Here is a 19429-nt window from a genome sequence, read left to right as displayed (position 1 = left end):
CCGTCAGGAGGAAGAAGACACAAGATCTGAAAATTTTATCAATTTCTCACAAAGGTGAAGAGAGAAGATGCGTTTGGGTAGGTAGATAAAGGTTGGGCCCGTTGGGTATATAGATAAGGGGTATCGTTAGTATTTTATGGGGTATATATAAGAACACCCTTTGATAAAGAGAAATAAAGACATCCAAACGTGACTTTTAGGTCTATTGACTCCATTCCCTATTGTATGAAGGACTTTTTCCAAGTAAATTAGGGTTCAAAGTGAAGTCTTGCCAAAATACAGAAATTTTGGTAGACTTCACGAGAAGGAGAAAAAGAGAGGAGCTAGACGTTGAATGACCAGTTTAATTCTTTTCTCAGGTCTGTTTTTTCTCTCTTTTGAATTATGTGGATTTTGTTTAGAAATGAGCTTCTCCGTGTATCCCCTTTGTGTTCAAATTATCCGTGTATTCTGAGCTGGTCAAAATTAGAATTGAGTTTTTTCGACATCATTTTCATCAGTGGTTTTTTAAGATCGATTTGACTTTGGAAATTTCAAATATTCTGAGATTCAATGTTCAGTTTTGGTGCGTAGAATGAAATTTGGAACCAGTTTATTATGTGATATTAGTTTATCGGTAACGCCTTAGTATTTGTAGAATTACCATGTCTATGGTTGTTTTATAGGGGTGTGAAATTCAGTTAACTGTTATACTTCCTCTCCTGTCATTAGTTTGATTGATAATCTATAGAGATTCCAATTGGAAACCCTAATTGTGTCATTAGTTTAATAGATAATTGATAGAGATTCTAATTGGAAACGCTAATCCTTTCCTAACTGCAGTAGCATGTTAGGAATTTGCTTTAAGTATTTTTTATGAGACACACCAATGTGATTTAGTATTGTATAGTGGTAGTTGTTACAGCTAATGAATGTTGGAACAGTTTTGATTAGAATGGTCTTTGCGGCTATGTAACAAATAGAACTAACTTCGCAAAATAGTGTATAGTCGGTTGCTCATTGTGCAACCAGGGAATTTTCTATTATAGCTTAGTGATGTCTTTACAATGGCCTCTGAGGCTTGAGTGGAGATGATCCAGCAGTTGAGTTGAAGTTACTTCATCATGTAGGTTTTCTTAACCAAAAAGCAGGTCATTCTAAAAAAATTACCGCATTAGCCACTGGTAGTAACATTTGGTAAAATAATTCATTTTAGTACCTGCAATAAATGGTGAAATGAATCATTCAAACACCATTTACTTCCAGACAGTGTATTAAAGGGGAACAAGTTCTAGAATGGGGTGATTTTCAGTGAGGATGATTCACATGTCGCGTAAAAAATCTCAACCGGAATGATCCTTTGGATCATCTCCTAATAAAGGTACCACAATCCTCGTTGTAAAGTCCTAGTATGAGTAAAAGTGTATGTAAACCACGCCTTTTGTGCCAAAATGAGTCACCAGTGGAGGTGCTCATGAACAAATTCTAGTCCCTTTGATTATCTTCTAACGGTTAATCTCTTTACAGATCATCAGTCGTATTATCCACTCAGTTTCAGTTTTTAAGGATAGGTTGGATAGAGACGGAGGAGGCATTAACAGGTATGTCTTTTGAAGATAGTAAACTTTTCCTGCTATAAGATATTTAGTATCTAAATTTGAGTTTTGGGTAGCGAGAATTTATCTTGTGGGCTTTGACACTTTGTTATTTCTCTTAAATCAAACTTTGAGAGGAATGCTTACATACTTTTCTAGTTTCGAATTGCTGAAATAGGCTTCTTCTTTTTTTTGGCAGATTATGAGACCCTAGAATGAGAATTAGTTAAGTTTCAGGAAGATTGTGGTATCCAGACATCTGAACCAGTTTTTGGTACAGTTAAAACCTTAATAGGAGAAAAAGAAAATAAATTGTGATGAAACCACAGAAAGATGCTCGATGTTTTTCTTGATTTCGAATTCCTTGTATTAGAACTTTTCTGGCATATTTTGCTGGCCTTTGATACCATTACAGACGAAGTAGTTGAATTTTGTCAGGTTTTTAGCTTCATGGTCGAAGGATTTGTTCGGTACATCTCCTTTCGGATCTTTATAACTTAGAGGTTATTGTTGTTGTCCGGGATATGAAGAATCGGCGAGAATGAATGGTTTTCTTTAGGCGTGCACGAGGTCTGGTGTATTCTAGTTAGTTTATCACACTTGGCCGAGTTACTGTTAGTCAGTTATAACATCATGAGTTCAGTCCAGAAATCTGTTTACTATTGCTGTGTTTCAAAGGGAAACCGGATTCTCTACTCTTACACCTGTGGAGATAATGAGATTGAAACTTTAGCAGCTATGTGCTTAGAAAGATCTCCTCCTTACCACGTCTGGTACTCTCAGACCATTAGGAAAAGGACTTTTGGCTATCTAATGGAGGATGAACATATATACTTCACAATTGTGGACGAGGGTCTTGGAAATGCGGGGGTCCTTCAGTTTTTAGAACATATAAAGGATGAATTTAAGAAGATTACAAGAGATACGAAGAATGGCTTAAAGGGAAGTATGTCGGGATTAAATTCTGTTTGCCTCCAAGAACAAATGGTTCCTGTTATCCGGAGCTTGATATCATCATTAGAGCAGGTATCTCAATCAAGACGTATTTGGATGGGTGAGAATCCATCATCACATCCAGGTCCATCTCCATCTCCTGAAGGTAATCCGAACAACCAAGCTGAAGGAGCCACATCTACGAAGATGCCACTTCTGGGAAAACCTAACAAGCATGACAGGAAGAAAATGAAGGATAGGATAGTGGAGGTTGCCGGTGGTTCTGATGAACAGCGGAGATCTACAGATCGAGGTGTAAAGATTGATGTTGGAAGTATTGAAGCTAATAGCCAAGGTCTGGCGATGTCGATACAAAAGTGTTCAAACTCAGCGAGAATCAAAACAAGCCGAGAACATGCACGTAGAGTGTGGTGGCGCCAAGTTCGAATTATTATTGCTATCGACATACTTGTGTGCTTAGTCCTATTCGGGATTTGGTTAGGGATTTGCAATGGGTTCCACTGCATTTCTAGCTAGTCCAATGTATAATTCTCACAGCTTCAGGAGATGATACGGATCAAACAATGTCTTGAAAACTGGGCTTCTTTGCAGAACTTGGAATTGCCTATTGCTGGGCATGGTACATATGAACTCTGACCCTTGTAGTCGGTACCTTCTGAAAATAATTGTCTGTACAGTCTTGTCGTAGCTTTTCATACATTTAATGTCTTCACAGAGAGAGGGAGAGTTATATGGGTATTATTTGGTTTGTTGGAACAATAGAAGTATTGTGATAATTCAATCTCTCTACTCATTTGCAGTAATATTCTGTGTTGTTATTTGATCCATCTATACGGTAGTTAAAATTTGTGGCATGTTAAACAGGTTTTGATATGTATTATTGAGAGATTGTATTTGTAGAGAAATTGTGTTTTAAACAAATACTTCAGATAACTTGCTCACTATATAAAGATAACTATTTGTTCGAAGAAGGAAGGAAGAGTGGATATGTGTTGTAACTGTAGAAAATGCAAGGATTTTAAGGGGATATTTTCCAGCCACCAATTGCCCAAAGACCAAAGAATAAAGGATTAGAAAACCCATCGACATGTACACATCTATTTCACGAGTTGCTAATATTGGTGATCTTTCCTCAAAGCTGTTGTGGTGTTCACGATTTCAACAACAAACATTTGCTGCTGTAAACATTTGTTTAAAGGAAACATATCAAATAGAATATACTACCACGAATAATTTACTTTCAAAGGTCTCTGTAGTCTCTCCTTTCTAGTTCGATCTCAATCTCAATCTCTCGATTTCTATCACATTCGCTCTCAATAAAAAGGAAAATTAGGGTTTTCTTGGTAGAATCGAAGGAAATTGTAAAACAGATTTGGATCTTAAGCTTCTGCGATTAGAACTTGTAGCATTGCCCGTTCAAAGAGGTATGCGATCACCATTGATTGAAGCTACATTGATTTGTTTTTCAGTATTTTCATTATAAAAATGTGGAAGCAGATGTTCCATATGCTGTGTGTGTATTTCACAATTGACTTGTTTGAAATTTTTGAAAGTGTTTGTAGTTTTGAATGGTGTTTGTTATCATCCCCAAACTAATTTATGTACTAAGATTAAATTTTGGGCATGCCACATGACATTTTGATTTAAGATTCGATCTCAGAAATCGTCATGAACTTGAACATATAGTATTTTGGATCTTTATATGAAGTCTCATCTTTACTAAGCTGCCCCTCCACATATAGTGTTTTCTCCAGAATGCCTGCAACTTCAGACCACCCTCATATAAAATCACAGTGTTCTTCCCCAAATTAAAATCATGATTTGTATATGAACCCATTACTTCGATTGTAGATTTATTAACTTTCCACCTGAGATTTCGATTTACCCGGCCCTAACTCTACATCAATTATTATCTTCAAAAGCAGTTTGTAGAAACCATCTTTTGGTAAGTAAATTAGAGTTGTTGTTTTTTTATCAGTTTTAATTAATGTATTTGTTCCAGTATATTTGATCTAATCTATTGAATTCAGGATGTTCTGCTTAAGTTTCCCAAAAATATTCTTCTTCTGGTGAATAGATAACTGTTAGTACCTCACAGTTGGAAACTAAATTAAATCAGGTAAATTTGTAAAGGATTTCCATGGTGCTTTGTTTGATGAAATGTGTCAAAGAATATTGAAAGTAGTTAATAATGAGTTTCATTTGCATGCAGTATGTGCGTTGATTAGAAATTTAATATAATGAGTTTCATTTCCGTTTGATGGGAACTCATATACAGTAGCAAAAAATTATGCTTTTGCTTAGGTACTTGATCCACAGTTGAAAATTATGGCCATATAAGTTCAACCATATAAGAAATTTTAAGGCCAACCACAAAACAGCATTAAGGTCAGAAATTTTAATGTTTTGGTTGGGACTTTCTTACAATATAAGAGAAAGCACTTTTTGTGACAAAAATAGAAAATAGAAGAAATGAGTGTCAATTCGAGGAAATAGTGAGAGTTCTATAACTTCGACATCTACAACTTCTAGCAGACTATCCCAAGAGAGAGACTTTAGGATTCAGTACTGCAATTAGTGTTGGAAGTATGATTTAGTTTGCATGTATTTTGTGCTTGGAGGTGGTTCACTAATTACTAGATAGGTCCTCCAGTTCACATATGTGATCAGAGGGAATTGTGTGGTCATTTTTTTGCGATTAAACAAATATCTTACCGGTAAATAGTATTGCAGAATTAAGGTATGCAGCGCGTGCGATTCCACTAGAAAATAGTAAAATACTTTCTGCTGATGTGTTCAAACAGCATCATTGACTCATTGTAACTGACTGATTTTAGCTTGGCAAAAGTTTATACATAAGTCTGTCTCCAACAAGTGAAATGACTGTTGTCTGTTGATGAAGCTATATGAGGCCACTGACATACATGTTGAGGATGTGTTTGCATTTCGAATGGTTCATCAGCACTGCATTGTCTAATTATTACAGTTTTTTTCAGATTCAAATAAAAAAAAAATCCCTTTAAATCTGCCTTAAATTGCTGTTCAACTATTGAGACCCGTAACTTCACCACCACATTCCACATATAGCTATTGAGTTAACACGGGATGGAGAAACTCTTTCCGCCAGCGCGAGGGTTCTCTCTCTATGATGTGCATTTCGATCTATGATGACCTTAATCTTAACATTTTGATCTAGTCTGAAATGTCCCTGAAGTAATAGGAACCATGAAAAGTGTGTGCCTACTTGATAGCTGAGTTACATGGAAAGTGTACATTTGATATTCCAGTGAACTTTGACAGTTTGCATGTGTATGTGATTGTTTCATTATCGAGTTTTGACAGTTTTTAAGTGGTTTAAGGGACATCTTACATAACAGTTTTGAATGGAACGGCAGGTGCACCGCGCGTGCGTGCATCTAGACTAGTATGCTTAAAGCATTTGATGTGTTTAGTGGTGATCCTAGGTGAAACTTTGAAGTTTCGAAAGACCATCTCTTATTGTGATTTGAAACATCAAAAACAGAACTTTAAAATACTATCACAATGTGGTGTTAGTTCATGAGATATATGTAGGTTACTTGATAGGTTTGCCTTGGAACTTAATTAGTTCGATGGTTGGGAGTGCAGGGAGTCTGCATGTTAGTTGTAGCCATTTCAGTTATGTGGTCGTTTATTTTGAATTCTGAAAATAGTTTCAAGTGGACACCATTTTTCGAAGTTCAGATATTTTCTTTTTAAATCTTTGTTCAGTTCTTTTTCTTCTGTTATGTTTTTCTTGTTTTTTGAAAATAGTTTCGTTATGATTTTGCAGAGTGGAAGAAGGATTAAATACAAGATGGTTGGGGTGGAGAGATATTGTGTTGTGACAGGTGGGAGGGGTTTTGCGGCCCGTCATTTGGTGACAATGCTCATTGAATCACGGGAATGGTTGGTTAGAGTTGCCGATTTAGGGTCCGAAATTAAGCTTGAGCCATATGAGGAAGAAGGAGTTCTTGGTGAAGCTCTTCGATCAGGCCGTGCTCAGTATGTCTCTGCGGATCTTCGAGACAAAGCCCAAGTGATTAAAGGTCATTGATATTCTCTATATAAATGATTATGAGTTCATTAAGCTGGTTGATTTGTATTTACTGGCTATCTATTGAAAATTAAGTGAGGTTGATTTGTATTTACTGGCTATCTATTGAAAATTAAGTGGTTTTTTTATTGTTGAGGTCATATGAAAAATTTATGTATCTACAGCAGTGATAAGACATTACCATATTGGCTCCCGTAGAACCTTCTCCTTTATATGTAATCTTCCGAGCCATACTGTTTGTTTCTGCAGCCTTGGAAGGGGCAGAGGTTGTTTTCCACATGGCTGCTCCAGATTCATCGATCAACAATCACAAGCTGCATTACGCAGTCAATGTAGAAGGTAAAGAGTGGTGCTTTCATGCGCAAACCTAGGACTTTAGTAGTAAATGCTTCAAAAGTTCATTTTTCGATGTTTGTTTTCTTATTTGCTTCAAATGGGATTTCAGGAACCAAGAACGTTATTGATGCCTGTGTTGAGTGCAAAGTGAAGAGACTCATCCATACTAGCTCTCCTAGTGTCGTCTTTGATGGGGTTCATGGTACAGATAATGCAGATGAATCAATGCCCTACCCATCTAAGGTTTTCCACATATAAGCTGTGCATTTTATACCGTCTACGCCTGGTTTTGTGCTGATAGATATATGTGCAAGATATTCTCGTGCTGAGTCATCTTATGAAAAATATTTTTAGACTGATGTTGGATGTTTTACAATTTTAATTGTATCGTACAACTCGCACTCTTTTTATTCAATCAGATTTTTACTTGTTTTTCAGCACAATGATTCCTATTCAGCAACTAAAACTGAAGGAGAGATGTTGGCTTTAAAGGCAAACGGTGAAAATGGGCTCCTAACATGCTGCATACGCCCTAGTAGCATTTTTGGTCCTGGTGATAGGCTGTTGGTTCCATCTTTAGTTACTGCTGCAAGAGCCGGAAAGTCTAAAGTAAGGATACATCAAATGGCACGGTAGCATATTTGCTTACAAACCTCAGTTTCAGTCAGATAATCTTACCCTTGACTTGCATCACCTAAAGTTTAACTCTTTTGGAATATCTGCTTTCTCTTATAGAACATAACTCTTTATCTCTTTTGGTTTTTAAATTTTTTTATCAGTTCATCATTGGTGATGGCAATAACCTCTATGATTTCACGTATGTTGAAAACGTGGCTCATGCCCATATATGTGCTGAGAAAGCTCTATCCTCAGGAGGGGAAATTGCGGAAAGAGCTGCTGGTCAGGTACTAATATTTGCAGTGGATATATTTAAGAACTGGGAGGGTCAGCTGTCAATGTGCACAAAGATAAAGCACTAGATAGTTTAACGTAGTACATCTCATTTATAACTTATCACAGTGTATCCAGAGTTGGGAAATTACGTATGTTTTCTGAATTAATCATCAAATCCATTTAAGTACTTCGCTGGTCAGTCCATGTTCTAGGATATAAATTTTTAAACTCTGATGCTTGCTTGCAGGCCTACTTTATCACCAATATGGAACCAATGAAGTTTTGGGAGTTTGTCGCAGTTATCCTTGATGGTCTTGGCTACGAGAGGTACACCTTGAGTTACTTATTGAGCTAAAGCTTTCTTGAAATAAAGAATGGAAGGATTTACTTAAGTAATTATTTCCATATTATTAGCTTCTATGTATAATTTTTTTACCCTAACAGACCAAGTATCAAGATTCCAGCCCCTGTCATGAAGCCGATAGCGCAGTTGGTAGCTTTGATGTATAAGGTGTTAGGGCCCTACGGGATGCCTGTTCCACAACTGACACCTTCAAGGATTAGTCTGCTCACATGCAACAGAACTTTCAGTTGTTCGAAAGCCAAGGACCGGATCTTTTATACACCCATTGTCTCACTTCAGGTATGTCTCTAAAAGCGTTCCTAACATTCTGTTCCTTGATTTTTTTCACATGAACTTTTACACATGCTACTTTTGACCTGGTAGTCGTTGAGTGTGCTCTTTTGGAGTTGGTCAATAGAGTTGCACAAGATGTGGTTTAGCTGATCAGTCCATTGCTTACTTCAATGTTTTGACTGATGAATGTAGGAGGGCCTGAAGAGAACAATTGACTCATACTCACACTTAAGAGCTGATTTAACAAAGAGAGAAGGACCATCCAAATCTTATTTGTTACTCGGAAGTGGAAAGGGTATGAACCCATTCCTTTATTGTTTTCATTTTCTTTTTCCATTTGAAGTTGATGTCTGGAGATTTCTCGCTTTCTGTGCATGTCCAGTTATCATACCCTTTGACTGCTGGTGTATCCTTATCTACCTTCAAATCATTAGTATACGCTATCGTCCATAATGACTCCTAGTTTTGTGAGCTACTTGCTGAATCTACACAAAGAAGTGCAAAGAAAAATGACGTGTACACACTTTCAATAGAATAAATTTATGATGATTCATTAATTTCTGCTATTGCGATTTTGCAGCTGCTGACACACTTCTATGGAGGGATCGAAAGCAGACAATCAGTGCACTGATTGTCCTGATTGCTTTCTACTATTACTTTGTTGCAACTGAGTATACCATCATTACCGCTGCTTCAAAGCTTCTTATGGTGACAACATTCTTCTTGTTTGTCCATGGCTTTCTACCTTCTAAATTGTAAGGCCCACGTCTTTTTTTTTTTTGATAGTAAGGCCCACGTCTACTATATACATCTTCTCTATAGTAACTTTGCGAAATTTACATGTTCATCTTTCGACCCAGTTTTCCGGACCTCCTTTTTACCGGCCTCTAGGCATATAATGAAGATGACATACCCCATATTTTTTTCATCTCTGAAAATATGTTTTTCATTTTTTTACAGATTTGGCTATTCAATTGAGAAAATCCCTTCATCGAGTTTCCACTTTTCCGAGGAAAGGTGTCACCGGAATGCTCTGTTTGTTGGGTCCATTTGGAACTCAATCGCCAATACTTTACAATCACTTTGCAAGGGGAAGGACTGGACCCTATTTGTTAAGGTATTCCAGCATTTACGTGTACTTTATATATTCTGAATTTAATGGTCAACTTCATAGTCCTACCAGAATGGTTAAAGTTTGGCCAAAATCACATGGTGGGATCTTGTTGACCGTGTTAGATGAACTGCTTTTATTTATCTAATACACTCTTATGCACTTTTGACATAAACAGGTTTTTTCGTCTCTGTTATTCTTGAGCTTCCTTGGATCAAAATCAATTCAGTGCATATACTTAGTAGGTCAGTGACCATCTCTTTGTTTTGTTTTGTTTTGTTTTGTTTTGTTTTGTTTCTCTAGCATTCATCATATTGAGGATTGCACATGTATGGATTGGTGAAGTTTATATTTTAAATCTCTGAGTTTGTTCAGCATACTGCTATTCTATGAGTACTTTGTCACCTATCTTACAAGCAAGCAAACAAAACGACAACGTTAACACTCATCCATTGACAATAGAGCTCACAAATTTTAGGGTTTCTTGAACAGCCGACTAAACTTTTCTTAAATAAAATGCAGGAGTTCTATTTGCTTTCACAGCTTTCTTTGTATACGAGAAGAAGGAAGAAGAAATTGACGGTATAGCACACAAAGCTCTTTCCTTAGGTTGTAAAGTAAAATCAGATATCTCCAAAAAATTCTTAAGATCCAACTGAGGATGATGATCTGATTCTAGGTACCTGATTGAGTTTTGTGAATGTGCATTTGTTTCTCGTCACATGTTTTGGGACGAAACATTTTGGTAAGTAATTGAAAAGCGGAGATGTGATAGAGTACTTGAATCTTGTGCCATGCCCATGCTCCTTCATTTCTTGTTAGTGTACAATTGTTCTGAACCAGTTTGAAAGTCAGGGGTTCTAATTTGTGTATACTGATGTGGTTGGTTTATTTCATCAATGCAATCATTTTGTGTAACTAGTAATGGCATTTTACTCTTTATGTGTTCCTTGATAGAACCTATTTTTTATATGTTTCGTTGAAAATTCTTTTTGCTGTTTAACGAGTTCGGGTTTTAGGGTATAAAGAAAAAGGTTTGGTTTCAGGGTAACTGTATGTATCCGACGCCGGCGCCGACCTGTTTTAACAAGTTCGGTTATGTGGTTGCTTTCTAATGGGAAGTCGGCTTTGGCCATGGCCCAGTGGATGTGTTCTTTTGAGTGTTAAAAGGGAGCATATTTTCCGTTGATTAATACGTGAAAATACTCATTTGAGTTTTTTTTTTTCAATCCTGCTATAGGGGCGGCAGGTTTTATCAGAGGGGCGGCAGTGTGATAATAATATCCCTCTAGTTGGTTAGGGGATGTCTTATAGGGGGTGTAAATTGTCTAGATTACCCTCCCCATTTTTTAACCTAAATCAAAGCTAAATTGAAAATCTGTTTTCTTTCTTCTTCTCTTCTCCTCCTTCCATCAACCGTAACCTCCATTAAAACTCAAAATTTCATCGTCTTCGATTAATCGACGATTCGAAAATTAACCAAATGTAGTGTAATGACTTTTATGAGGTATGTTTTGAAAAACTCAGTTGCGATTTGGTTTATTTTGTTCGATTTAAGTTTAATTTCTATCAAAAATTAGGATTTTTGATGAAAATTGAAATTTCTGGGTTTATGTAAGTTACGGTTGATTTTAACTCAATTACGAACCGTAACTGGAGATTCTGATGTTGTTACGATTGGTAATTGAACTATTACTAACCGTATGTTCTTATATCTGAGAATTTTCTTCAGTCACGTTTTTTTTTCAACCGTAAGTGAACTTACGGTTGATGTCGATACCAGAATTACGAACCGTAAATAACCCTGGAACTCAGAGTTCAGAAAAGTCACCAATTACGGTTCATAACTAAAATTCGAGATGAACCATAAATACTCTTACGGTTGGTAACCATTTTAGTTTACGAACCGTAACTAAGCTACGGTTCGTCTCGAACATTTGGTTACCAACCGTAACTGGTTTTACGATTGGGTTTCCCCCCAAATTTATCCAATTACGGTTGGTAGTTCATCTTTTACGTACCGTAACTAAGATTTACGGTTGGTTGCGAGCAAAATTCTAACCGTAATTAGCTCTGAAAATGGAAAAAATATTTAACCCTAAAAAATCTGATTTTGTTTTGATTTAGAGTTAATTGAAGTGAAAATTAATCATTAATACTAAGCTAGATTATCAATACTAAACTATGTAAGGGTTAATTAGTCATTTTAAGTTTTTTGGATAAGGGGCACTTCAAAATACCATGTAATGACCTTTTTTGTCCTATTACCCGCCGCACTCTAATAAAATCTGCCGCCCATATAACAGGATTGTTTTTTTATGTCTAACATTCTTTTTTGAGGTTGAACTGGCAAAATTTTGTTATCATGCATGAACCACCTAGAGTAGACCCAGGTATCAACTTCTCAAGCAAAAAAGATTTAAAAAACTAGTACAGTAAGAATTCCATATATTAGTAGAACCGTTGCCACTGTGGGAGGGTCGATCGAAAGAGAATATGGAGATGGGGTTCGTCAGCGACCACTGTCGTTCTGTTTCAGAAAAAGTGATACTTTCGCGTTGTTTCAGAAAAAGTAATACTTTCTCTCAGTTTCTGGAAAAGTGATACTTTCACCCTGTTTCAGGAAAAATGACACTTTCACTCTGTTTCAGAAAAAATGACACTTTCACTCTGTTTCAGGAAAAGTGACACTTTCACTCTGTTTCAGAAAAAATGATACTTTCGCTCCGTTTTTCTTGAAACAGAGGGAGTACATCGTTACATTAGTTGCAACGGAAAAATTAGCTGATGCATAAATCAAAATATGGCTATATAAAGTATTATGTATCTTTTGTGGTGATTTGCATAATGGATACACATTTAATTTTCTAAAATTGTGCATAAAATGATAAATACCTCCGAATTTTTCGTAAAAGCTCTAAATTTGATATTGTTGTGTGTATGCGTAGATTTTTTGATAACCTTTCCAACGAGATAAAATTTGTAAAAGTCCAAGGCACGGATTTTTAGATATGTTATATTAAAGTTTGCTTTCCAATTATACCCCTAAAAAATAGGATACATAAGAAGTCATATTAATTGGACAAAAAGGGAGGGGCATTTTTGGTTTTTCAGGTGCACACTACCAAAAAGAAAATCCAATCTTTTTGTGTCAATTGATCACTTACTATTTACAAAAAAACGGTCATATAAAGGTTCTCCCTCGCTTCGCTCGGTCGGTCCAATAAATAACTACAACCGTTGCCACGGTGGGAGGGCCGACCGAAGAAGAGTCTGAAGATGGGGTTTGTCTGCAATTATTGTCGCTCAGTTTCAGAAAAAGTAATACTTTCATTTCGTTTCAGAAAAAGTGATACTATCGCGCCGTTTCAGAAAAAATGATACTTTCTCCCTGTTTCAGAAAAAGTAGTACTTTCGCGCCGTTTCAGAAAAAGTGATACTTTCACCTCGTTCCAGGAAAAGTGGTACTTTCGCCCCGTTCCAGAAAAGTGATACTTTCGCGCCGTTTATCACTTTTCTTGAAGATTATTAAATTATCTGAATGTCAGTTAAAATCTCTCACAAATCTAACGCACATCTATCTGATTCCAGGTGCCATTTGCTACAACTGGAAAAAAAGAAAACTCCAGAGAGTGTCAGGGAATCAACAAAGTACACAAAACAATATGCTGATCCATACAAAGACCAAAGATGGAAACATGGAACCTGCACAGAGGAAAAGAAAAGAAAGAATCCAACATCAGAATATCAAAAAAATCAATCACAAAGAGGGATCGAGTATTGAAACTGGAAACACTTCTGTGGCAAAAACAATATTTGGAATCATAACATCCTTCTCTCTCAACTGCTGAAGAGGTAAGTAAAAACTCAAACTCTAAGATTAATCTCAAAACTGAATCTTATTTATTCTGCTACCTATTCATGATTAGTTACCAACACAACACAAAGCATGAAAACTTTTCAGGATTACATCGTGGAAATTACATGAATTTTGTGTTATTTAAATTTTACCTTGTGATTTCATACTTTCTGCAATTTATTAGTATAATATCGTGGAACTGTCAGGGATTAGGAAAACTAGATACTAGGAATAGCTTACTAGATACTTTAAACAAAGAAAACCCGGACGTTTTATTCCTATCGAAAACTAAGCAACAGATCTGGAAATGCATATCATCCTTAGACAAGTAAATGTTTATAACTATCACTTAGTGCCACCGAGGGATTGCTGGTGGTCTCTGCTTAATCTGGAAGAACAATGTAAACATTCAGATAAATGATTTTTCCCATAACCACATAAATGCAACAATCACAGGCTATTTAAATGATAGTAGTTGGATTCTCACTTGCTTTTATGGTAGCCCATACAAAAAAACTGAAATTAAAGTCTTGGAAAATCATAAAAGATATGGCGAAAACAATGGATAATCATAGGAGACTTAAACGTGGTTTTACATGGAGAGGAAAAGAAAAGCAGATTTTTGTTTAAGAAAAACGAAGCAAGAAAATTCAATGATCTTATAAACAAATGTGACCTTATGGATTTAGGATTCACAGGATATACCTTTACGTGAAATAATCATAGAGCAACATTGATAATATCGAACAACGCCTGGACAGAGCTTTAGTAAACTCAAAATGGAACATGAAATTCCCTAATTCTAACTTAAATCACCTAGGCCCTCTAGCTTCTGATCACGTACCAATTATCCTGAATACCTACAACCACTGGAATGATGGAGCTAAGCCGTTTAAGTATTTTGGATAATGGATAAAATATAAAGACTATAAGCCAATAATCCAGGAAAGTTGGGCTTCCCATGTCCAAGGTTCCCTAAGCTACACTATAAACAAGAAACTATCTTCTGTAAAACACATTCTTAGATTATGGAATAGAAATTGTTTTGGAAACATCCAGAACAATATAGAAAAAATAAAAATAAAACTTGAAAAAACAAATAAAAGGGTAAATTATCCGAACAAGACTACTGAAATTCTAGAACTTAAGAAGTAGCTCGCTACTTGGTACGTAATAAAAGAAAAGTTCTGGAAGGACAAAAGTAGGGATCACGATATTTCTCTAGGTGACAGAAACACAAAGTATTTTCATAATAAAGCTAAAAAACGCTTTCATAAAAACAGAATAGAAACCCTTCATAATGATAAGAATGGTTGGCTAACTACTAGAACAGAAACCTCCGATTGCATAATAGAACACTTCCAAAAAATCGCAACGACAGTGAACCCTGACATAGACTGTGATATGATAAATTTGATTCCTACTTGTATAAATCGGTTGGATAATGAGACGTTGTGTAGTATTCCAACTGAAGTTGAAGTAAAAAAAACTCTTTTTTCCATGGATCCAGATAAAAGCCCTGGCCCGGATGGTTTTCCGCCTAATTTTTTCCAACAAAATTGGGAAAGCATTGGGCCTGACTTAATAATCATGGTTCAAACATTCTTCAGAACTGGAAATCTTTCAAAGGAAATGAATGCTTCATTCATTTCCCTTATTCCAAAAACCCTGAATCCTACTACTCTGGCAGAGTTCGGGCATATAGCCCTAGCCAATACTACCTACAAAATTATTTCTAAACTAATGGCAGGTAGATTATGCAGCGCCCCCAAAGCTAGCGGCTGACTAATCCAAGAGATTAACTAAATAAAGAGGCACTACGAATCTAAATCATTTACTTAAACATTCAATTAAGAAAACTACTACAAAACTTAACCCAAAAACTAACCCCTATCTGAAATATATACAAGAATTCCTCTCAAATGATACATACACAATAATCATTTGGTTTGCAAATAGAATAAATATCATAATAAACATAGCAGAAGTTAACTAATTAACGGAGTCAACTCCGCGAAGCTTCCGCTGCGCAACTCTGATTTGTCTCTGAAACTGAAAGTGGGAATGGGTGAGTACATCATCCCTAAAAGGGGTGCCCAGCAGGAATAACATTTAACTTTAAAGAAATCATGAGCAAGATTTGGAAAACAATTCATGTTTTCCCAAACATCAAAGTGACTAGGTCACTGGAAATGCACAAACATGTATATGGACAAACTCCTTCGTCAAACAATATATATTAGTGATGCCGGGTTTTTCCACACCTACATAGCTATATTAATATGCCGGATTTTTCCACACCTAATAAGCATAAAAGTTGAATTCATGTAGATATAAATGAAGGAGCGTATCATATATACCACACGTGGAAATTCTTATTTCCCATACAATTCATAGTGACAAGCATTACAAGTCCTTTTCAATTCATGGAAAGATTCAAAGAATCAACAACACAATCATAATACAAACTAAACAAAGTATGTAATGCAAAAACAGACAAAGTATGAGTTTGTTAAACATAAACTTTTGTAAAAGAAATAACAATGGTTTCAAAAGAGTTAGACTATTCCCACCTCTTTTGATGACAAGCCAAGCCTACCTCGAGTTCCACGATATACTGGTTCATCCTTGAATTGATCGTTGTTAATACAGAACTAATTGTTAATCATACAAGAACTCTAAGAGTTTACCCAAAAGGCTCACATAAGAAATCATACGAGTCTTTCTGATTCTAGGTTCATTTAAGGTTCTACACATTTTATTTATTTATCTATCTTTAGCATAACTAAGAGGTTTACTAATCCAATTAGATTTATTCATAGTTCATTAGCTAAGTCTTAATAATGTCTATAACTTTGTAGAAGAAATCAAAGATCAATTCGGACCATAAGGGGTCCAAAATATCAATCTATGAATACATGATACTAAGCCCAAGTTATCTAAATAGGCCCATTAACTAAGGTCCAATCCAACTAAGTTAACTAACAGTCACTAACAGTCAAAATGACGGTCAGACATAGTCAACAATTAAGGTCAAGTCAAAATCCAGTGTCAATGGTCTAGATTAACAAGTCAGGGTGTGGTCAGGTCACTGAGTTAACTCAAACAGACTAGTGAGTCAACTAATATTAAATCAGTCAGTTATCTGACTCGGATGACTAATAGACTAAAGCCTAAACTAAACTTCTATTACAGATTTCATTCCAATAACAATATATTCATTTGATCTAAACATAAAATATTTATTATAAAGGAATTCTACAAATTGAAATACAATTGCAATTTAAGCTTTACCTGCAATTGCAGTACTAAGCCATAGTCTTTCTACACTACCAATTCAACTCCTTTTGCAACTATCTTGTTATTCAACAATGAACTAGAATACAACCACTCACTTCCACAAACTCATTGCAATCCTCGTATTACTACAACATCACTAGTTCTGAGTTCATCTCACCCCCTTCATTGAACTGCCAAATCAATTCGATATCACCAACTGCACATTTAAGTTCCAATGGTTGTAACTACACAATGACTGCCTCATTTTATCTCAGTTCCTTAACAATCACAACCTGCATTCCAACAACTCAACAGATGCACAACAAAACATACCACTTGCAGTTCCGATTACATACCCCATGTAACATATATTTGTTCCCCTGTACTTCAACACGACAGCAACACCATTCACATACCTGCACCAATTCAATTATCTTCAGTGCATCACCATGTTAAACTGTGAACCTTCATTTCACAAGGGACCTATAAACATCCTTACACCACCATGTCTACTTCAACTCCAGTCAATATCCATATGTATACAAACAAATCAATTCATTCCCACATATCATATATTTCAAAGCATCAACAGGGAAATACCCAATTCGTCGTAACCTCAGTTCCAAACACAAATATATAAACTCAATGAATCTTAGTAATTCAACTTCAATTACTGTAATCAAGCAACATAAAGACTTACACAGATAATAGCTTCCCCCGAGTTGTTACTTCATCAATTCCAGCCGCTGTAGTCTTAAATTAATCAATCTTCAAATACCCATCATTAATCAACTTCATCACTGATTCTCAGCAAAACCCTAAAGTTATCCTCAAGTCAACACTTCTCTAATTCGAACCCAAATCAACAATCAAAATCTTCAATTTAACAAACCCATCTTGTAATTCCGTCTATCTCATCTTAATCCTTCCTCAAATCGAATTCCAAATAATATACAGAACCCTATTTTCAGTTAAGGAAGAACAGAACCCTAACTCATGATTTTACACTAACACAACCCTACAAATTCAATCATACATCAATTAAGAACAAACCCATCTTCAATTAGACTTCTGAACCTTCACTTTCATCTTCAATTTTACACAATTCCTTAATCAACTCAAGAACCCTAATTCAGTTCATCTTTTCACAAACCCTAACTTCTGTATCCCCTATTTCATGTCATACCCATCTATAATCATTCACATGCAACTCTAATTTCATCTTCTAAGTCTTCATAATATCAATCAAATCCACAAATCCTAGTTTCAGAAACCATATCTTAAATTGTAACAACAACTCAGTTTTCTTATTCATTATTAACAGAAACACCAACTCCTCCTTCTCTTATACATCCTCACGATTTAATCCTCTCAAGATTTATCCCAAATTCGTCTCTCGATCTTCAACAGAAGAAGAAAGAGAAAGAGCAGAAGAAGGAAGAAAACGAGAAGAAAGTAGAAGAAGAATAAGAAATAAATGAAGAAAATAGATTCGATTATATCTTCTCGATTTAGCTAGGGATAAGGCCGACTGAATTCTATGAGGCACCCAACTTGGATAAGGGCTGCCAAGACGGCTAAGCTGCAAAAATGACTATTTTTCCCTTCAAATAAATCCAACGATTACTTCTCCGTCTGGTATCCGAATGACACGTTCGAGTAGTCCATTTCGCGTAACTTTTCAACTTCTATCTAACGGTACTAGTTTCGTATCTAGGTCTTTGTTAGATTAATTCCTATTAATTAACGTTCTTGCTAAACTAATCGAGATATTATTGGCTAATACGTCTCTTGACTCGTCTAATAGCGTTGACGAGCTTGCAGTTCCTTACGGATTAAAAGGTCTCTTAGATAAAATTGTTTCTCCGTATCAATCTGCCTTCATTCCTGGAAGGCAGATTTCAGAAAACATTACAATAGCGCATGAAGTAATTCGTAAGATGCAAAAATCAAAATCTAAAAAAGGTTTCATGGGATTAAAAATTGATATGTCCAAAGCTTTCGACAGAGTCGAATGGGACTTCCCCATACATATAATGCAAAAAATTGGCTTTAACCAAAAATGGTGTAAATTGGTACACCAATGTATTTCGACCACTACTCTTGCGGTCCTAATAAATGGGTCTCCGAAAAAAATTTTCAAACCAACAAGAAGGTTGAGGCAGGGAGATACCCTTTCTCTCTACCTCTTCTTGTTTTGTATGGAGGCTTTGTCTAGGCAAATTTCACAAGCTGAAAACTCAGTAATGCTCAAAGGTATTAAAATTGTGCACAAAGCACCCTCAATTAGTCATCTTTTATTCGCAGACGACTGTCTGCTGTTTTGTAAAATAAACAAAAAATCTTGCCACAATCTGGTTAAATTATTCAGGGATTTTGGCGCTTGCTCAGGTCAGCTGATTAATCTTTCTAAATCTGGGGTCTTTTTCAGCCCCAAAACTAAAACTCATGTTAGACATAGAGTGAAACAGATCCTTGGGGTTACTGTTATACCTTTGAATGACAAATATTTGAGCTCCCAACTATTCACAAATAGATCAAAAATATCATGTTTTGAACCATTAGTGGAAAAAATGGCTCATATAATGCTTACCTGGAAAGGATCTCAACACAATGATGCGGGAAAAACTGTGATGATAAAATATGTAACCACTTCCTTATACGTGTATCAAATGAATTGCTTTAAGATACCGGTAAAAATTTGTAACAG

The 19429-nt window shown here is 35.8% G+C and overlaps 2 protein-coding genes and 1 long non-coding RNA gene across 8 annotated transcripts; 2 read left to right on the top strand and 1 right to left on the bottom strand.

The window, feature by feature from the left end:
- Positions 1-203: 203 nt before the first annotated feature.
- LOC113301316 (phytolongin Phyl1.1-like) lies at positions 204-3433 on the top strand. Of its 5 annotated transcripts, none has more exons than XM_026550084.1 (4): positions 204-359; positions 1246-1360; positions 1507-1580; positions 2013-3433. In XM_026550084.1, the coding sequence occupies exon 4, from the start codon at positions 2208-2210 to the stop codon at positions 3042-3044; it is 837 nt and encodes a 278-aa protein (XP_026405869.1). In that variant the 5' UTR covers positions 204-359; positions 1246-1360; positions 1507-1580; positions 2013-2207; the 3' UTR covers positions 3045-3433. The 5 variants fall into 5 exon arrangements, with proteins under 5 accessions (XP_026405869.1, XP_026405865.1, XP_026405867.1 ...); XM_026550080.1 differs by having other exon boundaries at positions 1774-3433; XM_026550082.1 differs by lacking the exon at positions 1246-1360.
- A 160-nt stretch (positions 3434-3593) lies between these two features.
- Positions 3594-10523, top strand: LOC113301315 (3beta-hydroxysteroid-dehydrogenase/decarboxylase-like). 2 transcript variants are annotated; one of them, XM_026550078.1, is made up of 14 exons: positions 3594-3952; positions 4559-4647; positions 6340-6595; positions 6853-6942; positions 7049-7182; positions 7378-7548; positions 7719-7844; positions 8081-8160; positions 8278-8476; positions 8663-8765; positions 9051-9225; positions 9431-9587; positions 9760-9826; positions 10104-10523. In XM_026550078.1, exons 3-14 carry the CDS (start codon positions 6364-6366, stop codon positions 10238-10240), a joined length of 1671 nt encoding a protein of 556 aa, XP_026405863.1. In that variant the 5' UTR covers positions 3594-3952; positions 4559-4647; positions 6340-6363; the 3' UTR covers positions 10241-10523. The 2 variants fall into 2 exon arrangements, with proteins under 2 accessions (XP_026405863.1, XP_026405862.1); XM_026550077.1 differs by lacking the exon at positions 4559-4647 and having other exon boundaries at positions 3595-3952.
- A 4730-nt stretch (positions 10524-15253) lies between these two features.
- Positions 15254-18179, bottom strand: LOC113301314. Its single transcript, XR_003336217.1, has 2 exons — positions 16735-18179; positions 15254-15492 (listed from the first exon to the last, which is right to left on the bottom strand). It is a non-coding gene; the product is annotated as an uncharacterized LOC113301314 (long non-coding RNA).
- Positions 18180-19429: the final 1250 nt, after the last annotated feature.

The sequence above is a fragment of the Papaver somniferum genome, chromosome 8, assembly GCF_003573695.1.
Source record: "Papaver somniferum cultivar HN1 chromosome 8, ASM357369v1, whole genome shotgun sequence".
In the NCBI taxonomy this organism is placed as follows: Eukaryota; Viridiplantae; Streptophyta; class Magnoliopsida; order Ranunculales; family Papaveraceae; genus Papaver; species Papaver somniferum.
This window is presented reverse-complemented; position numbering and strand designations above follow the sequence as displayed.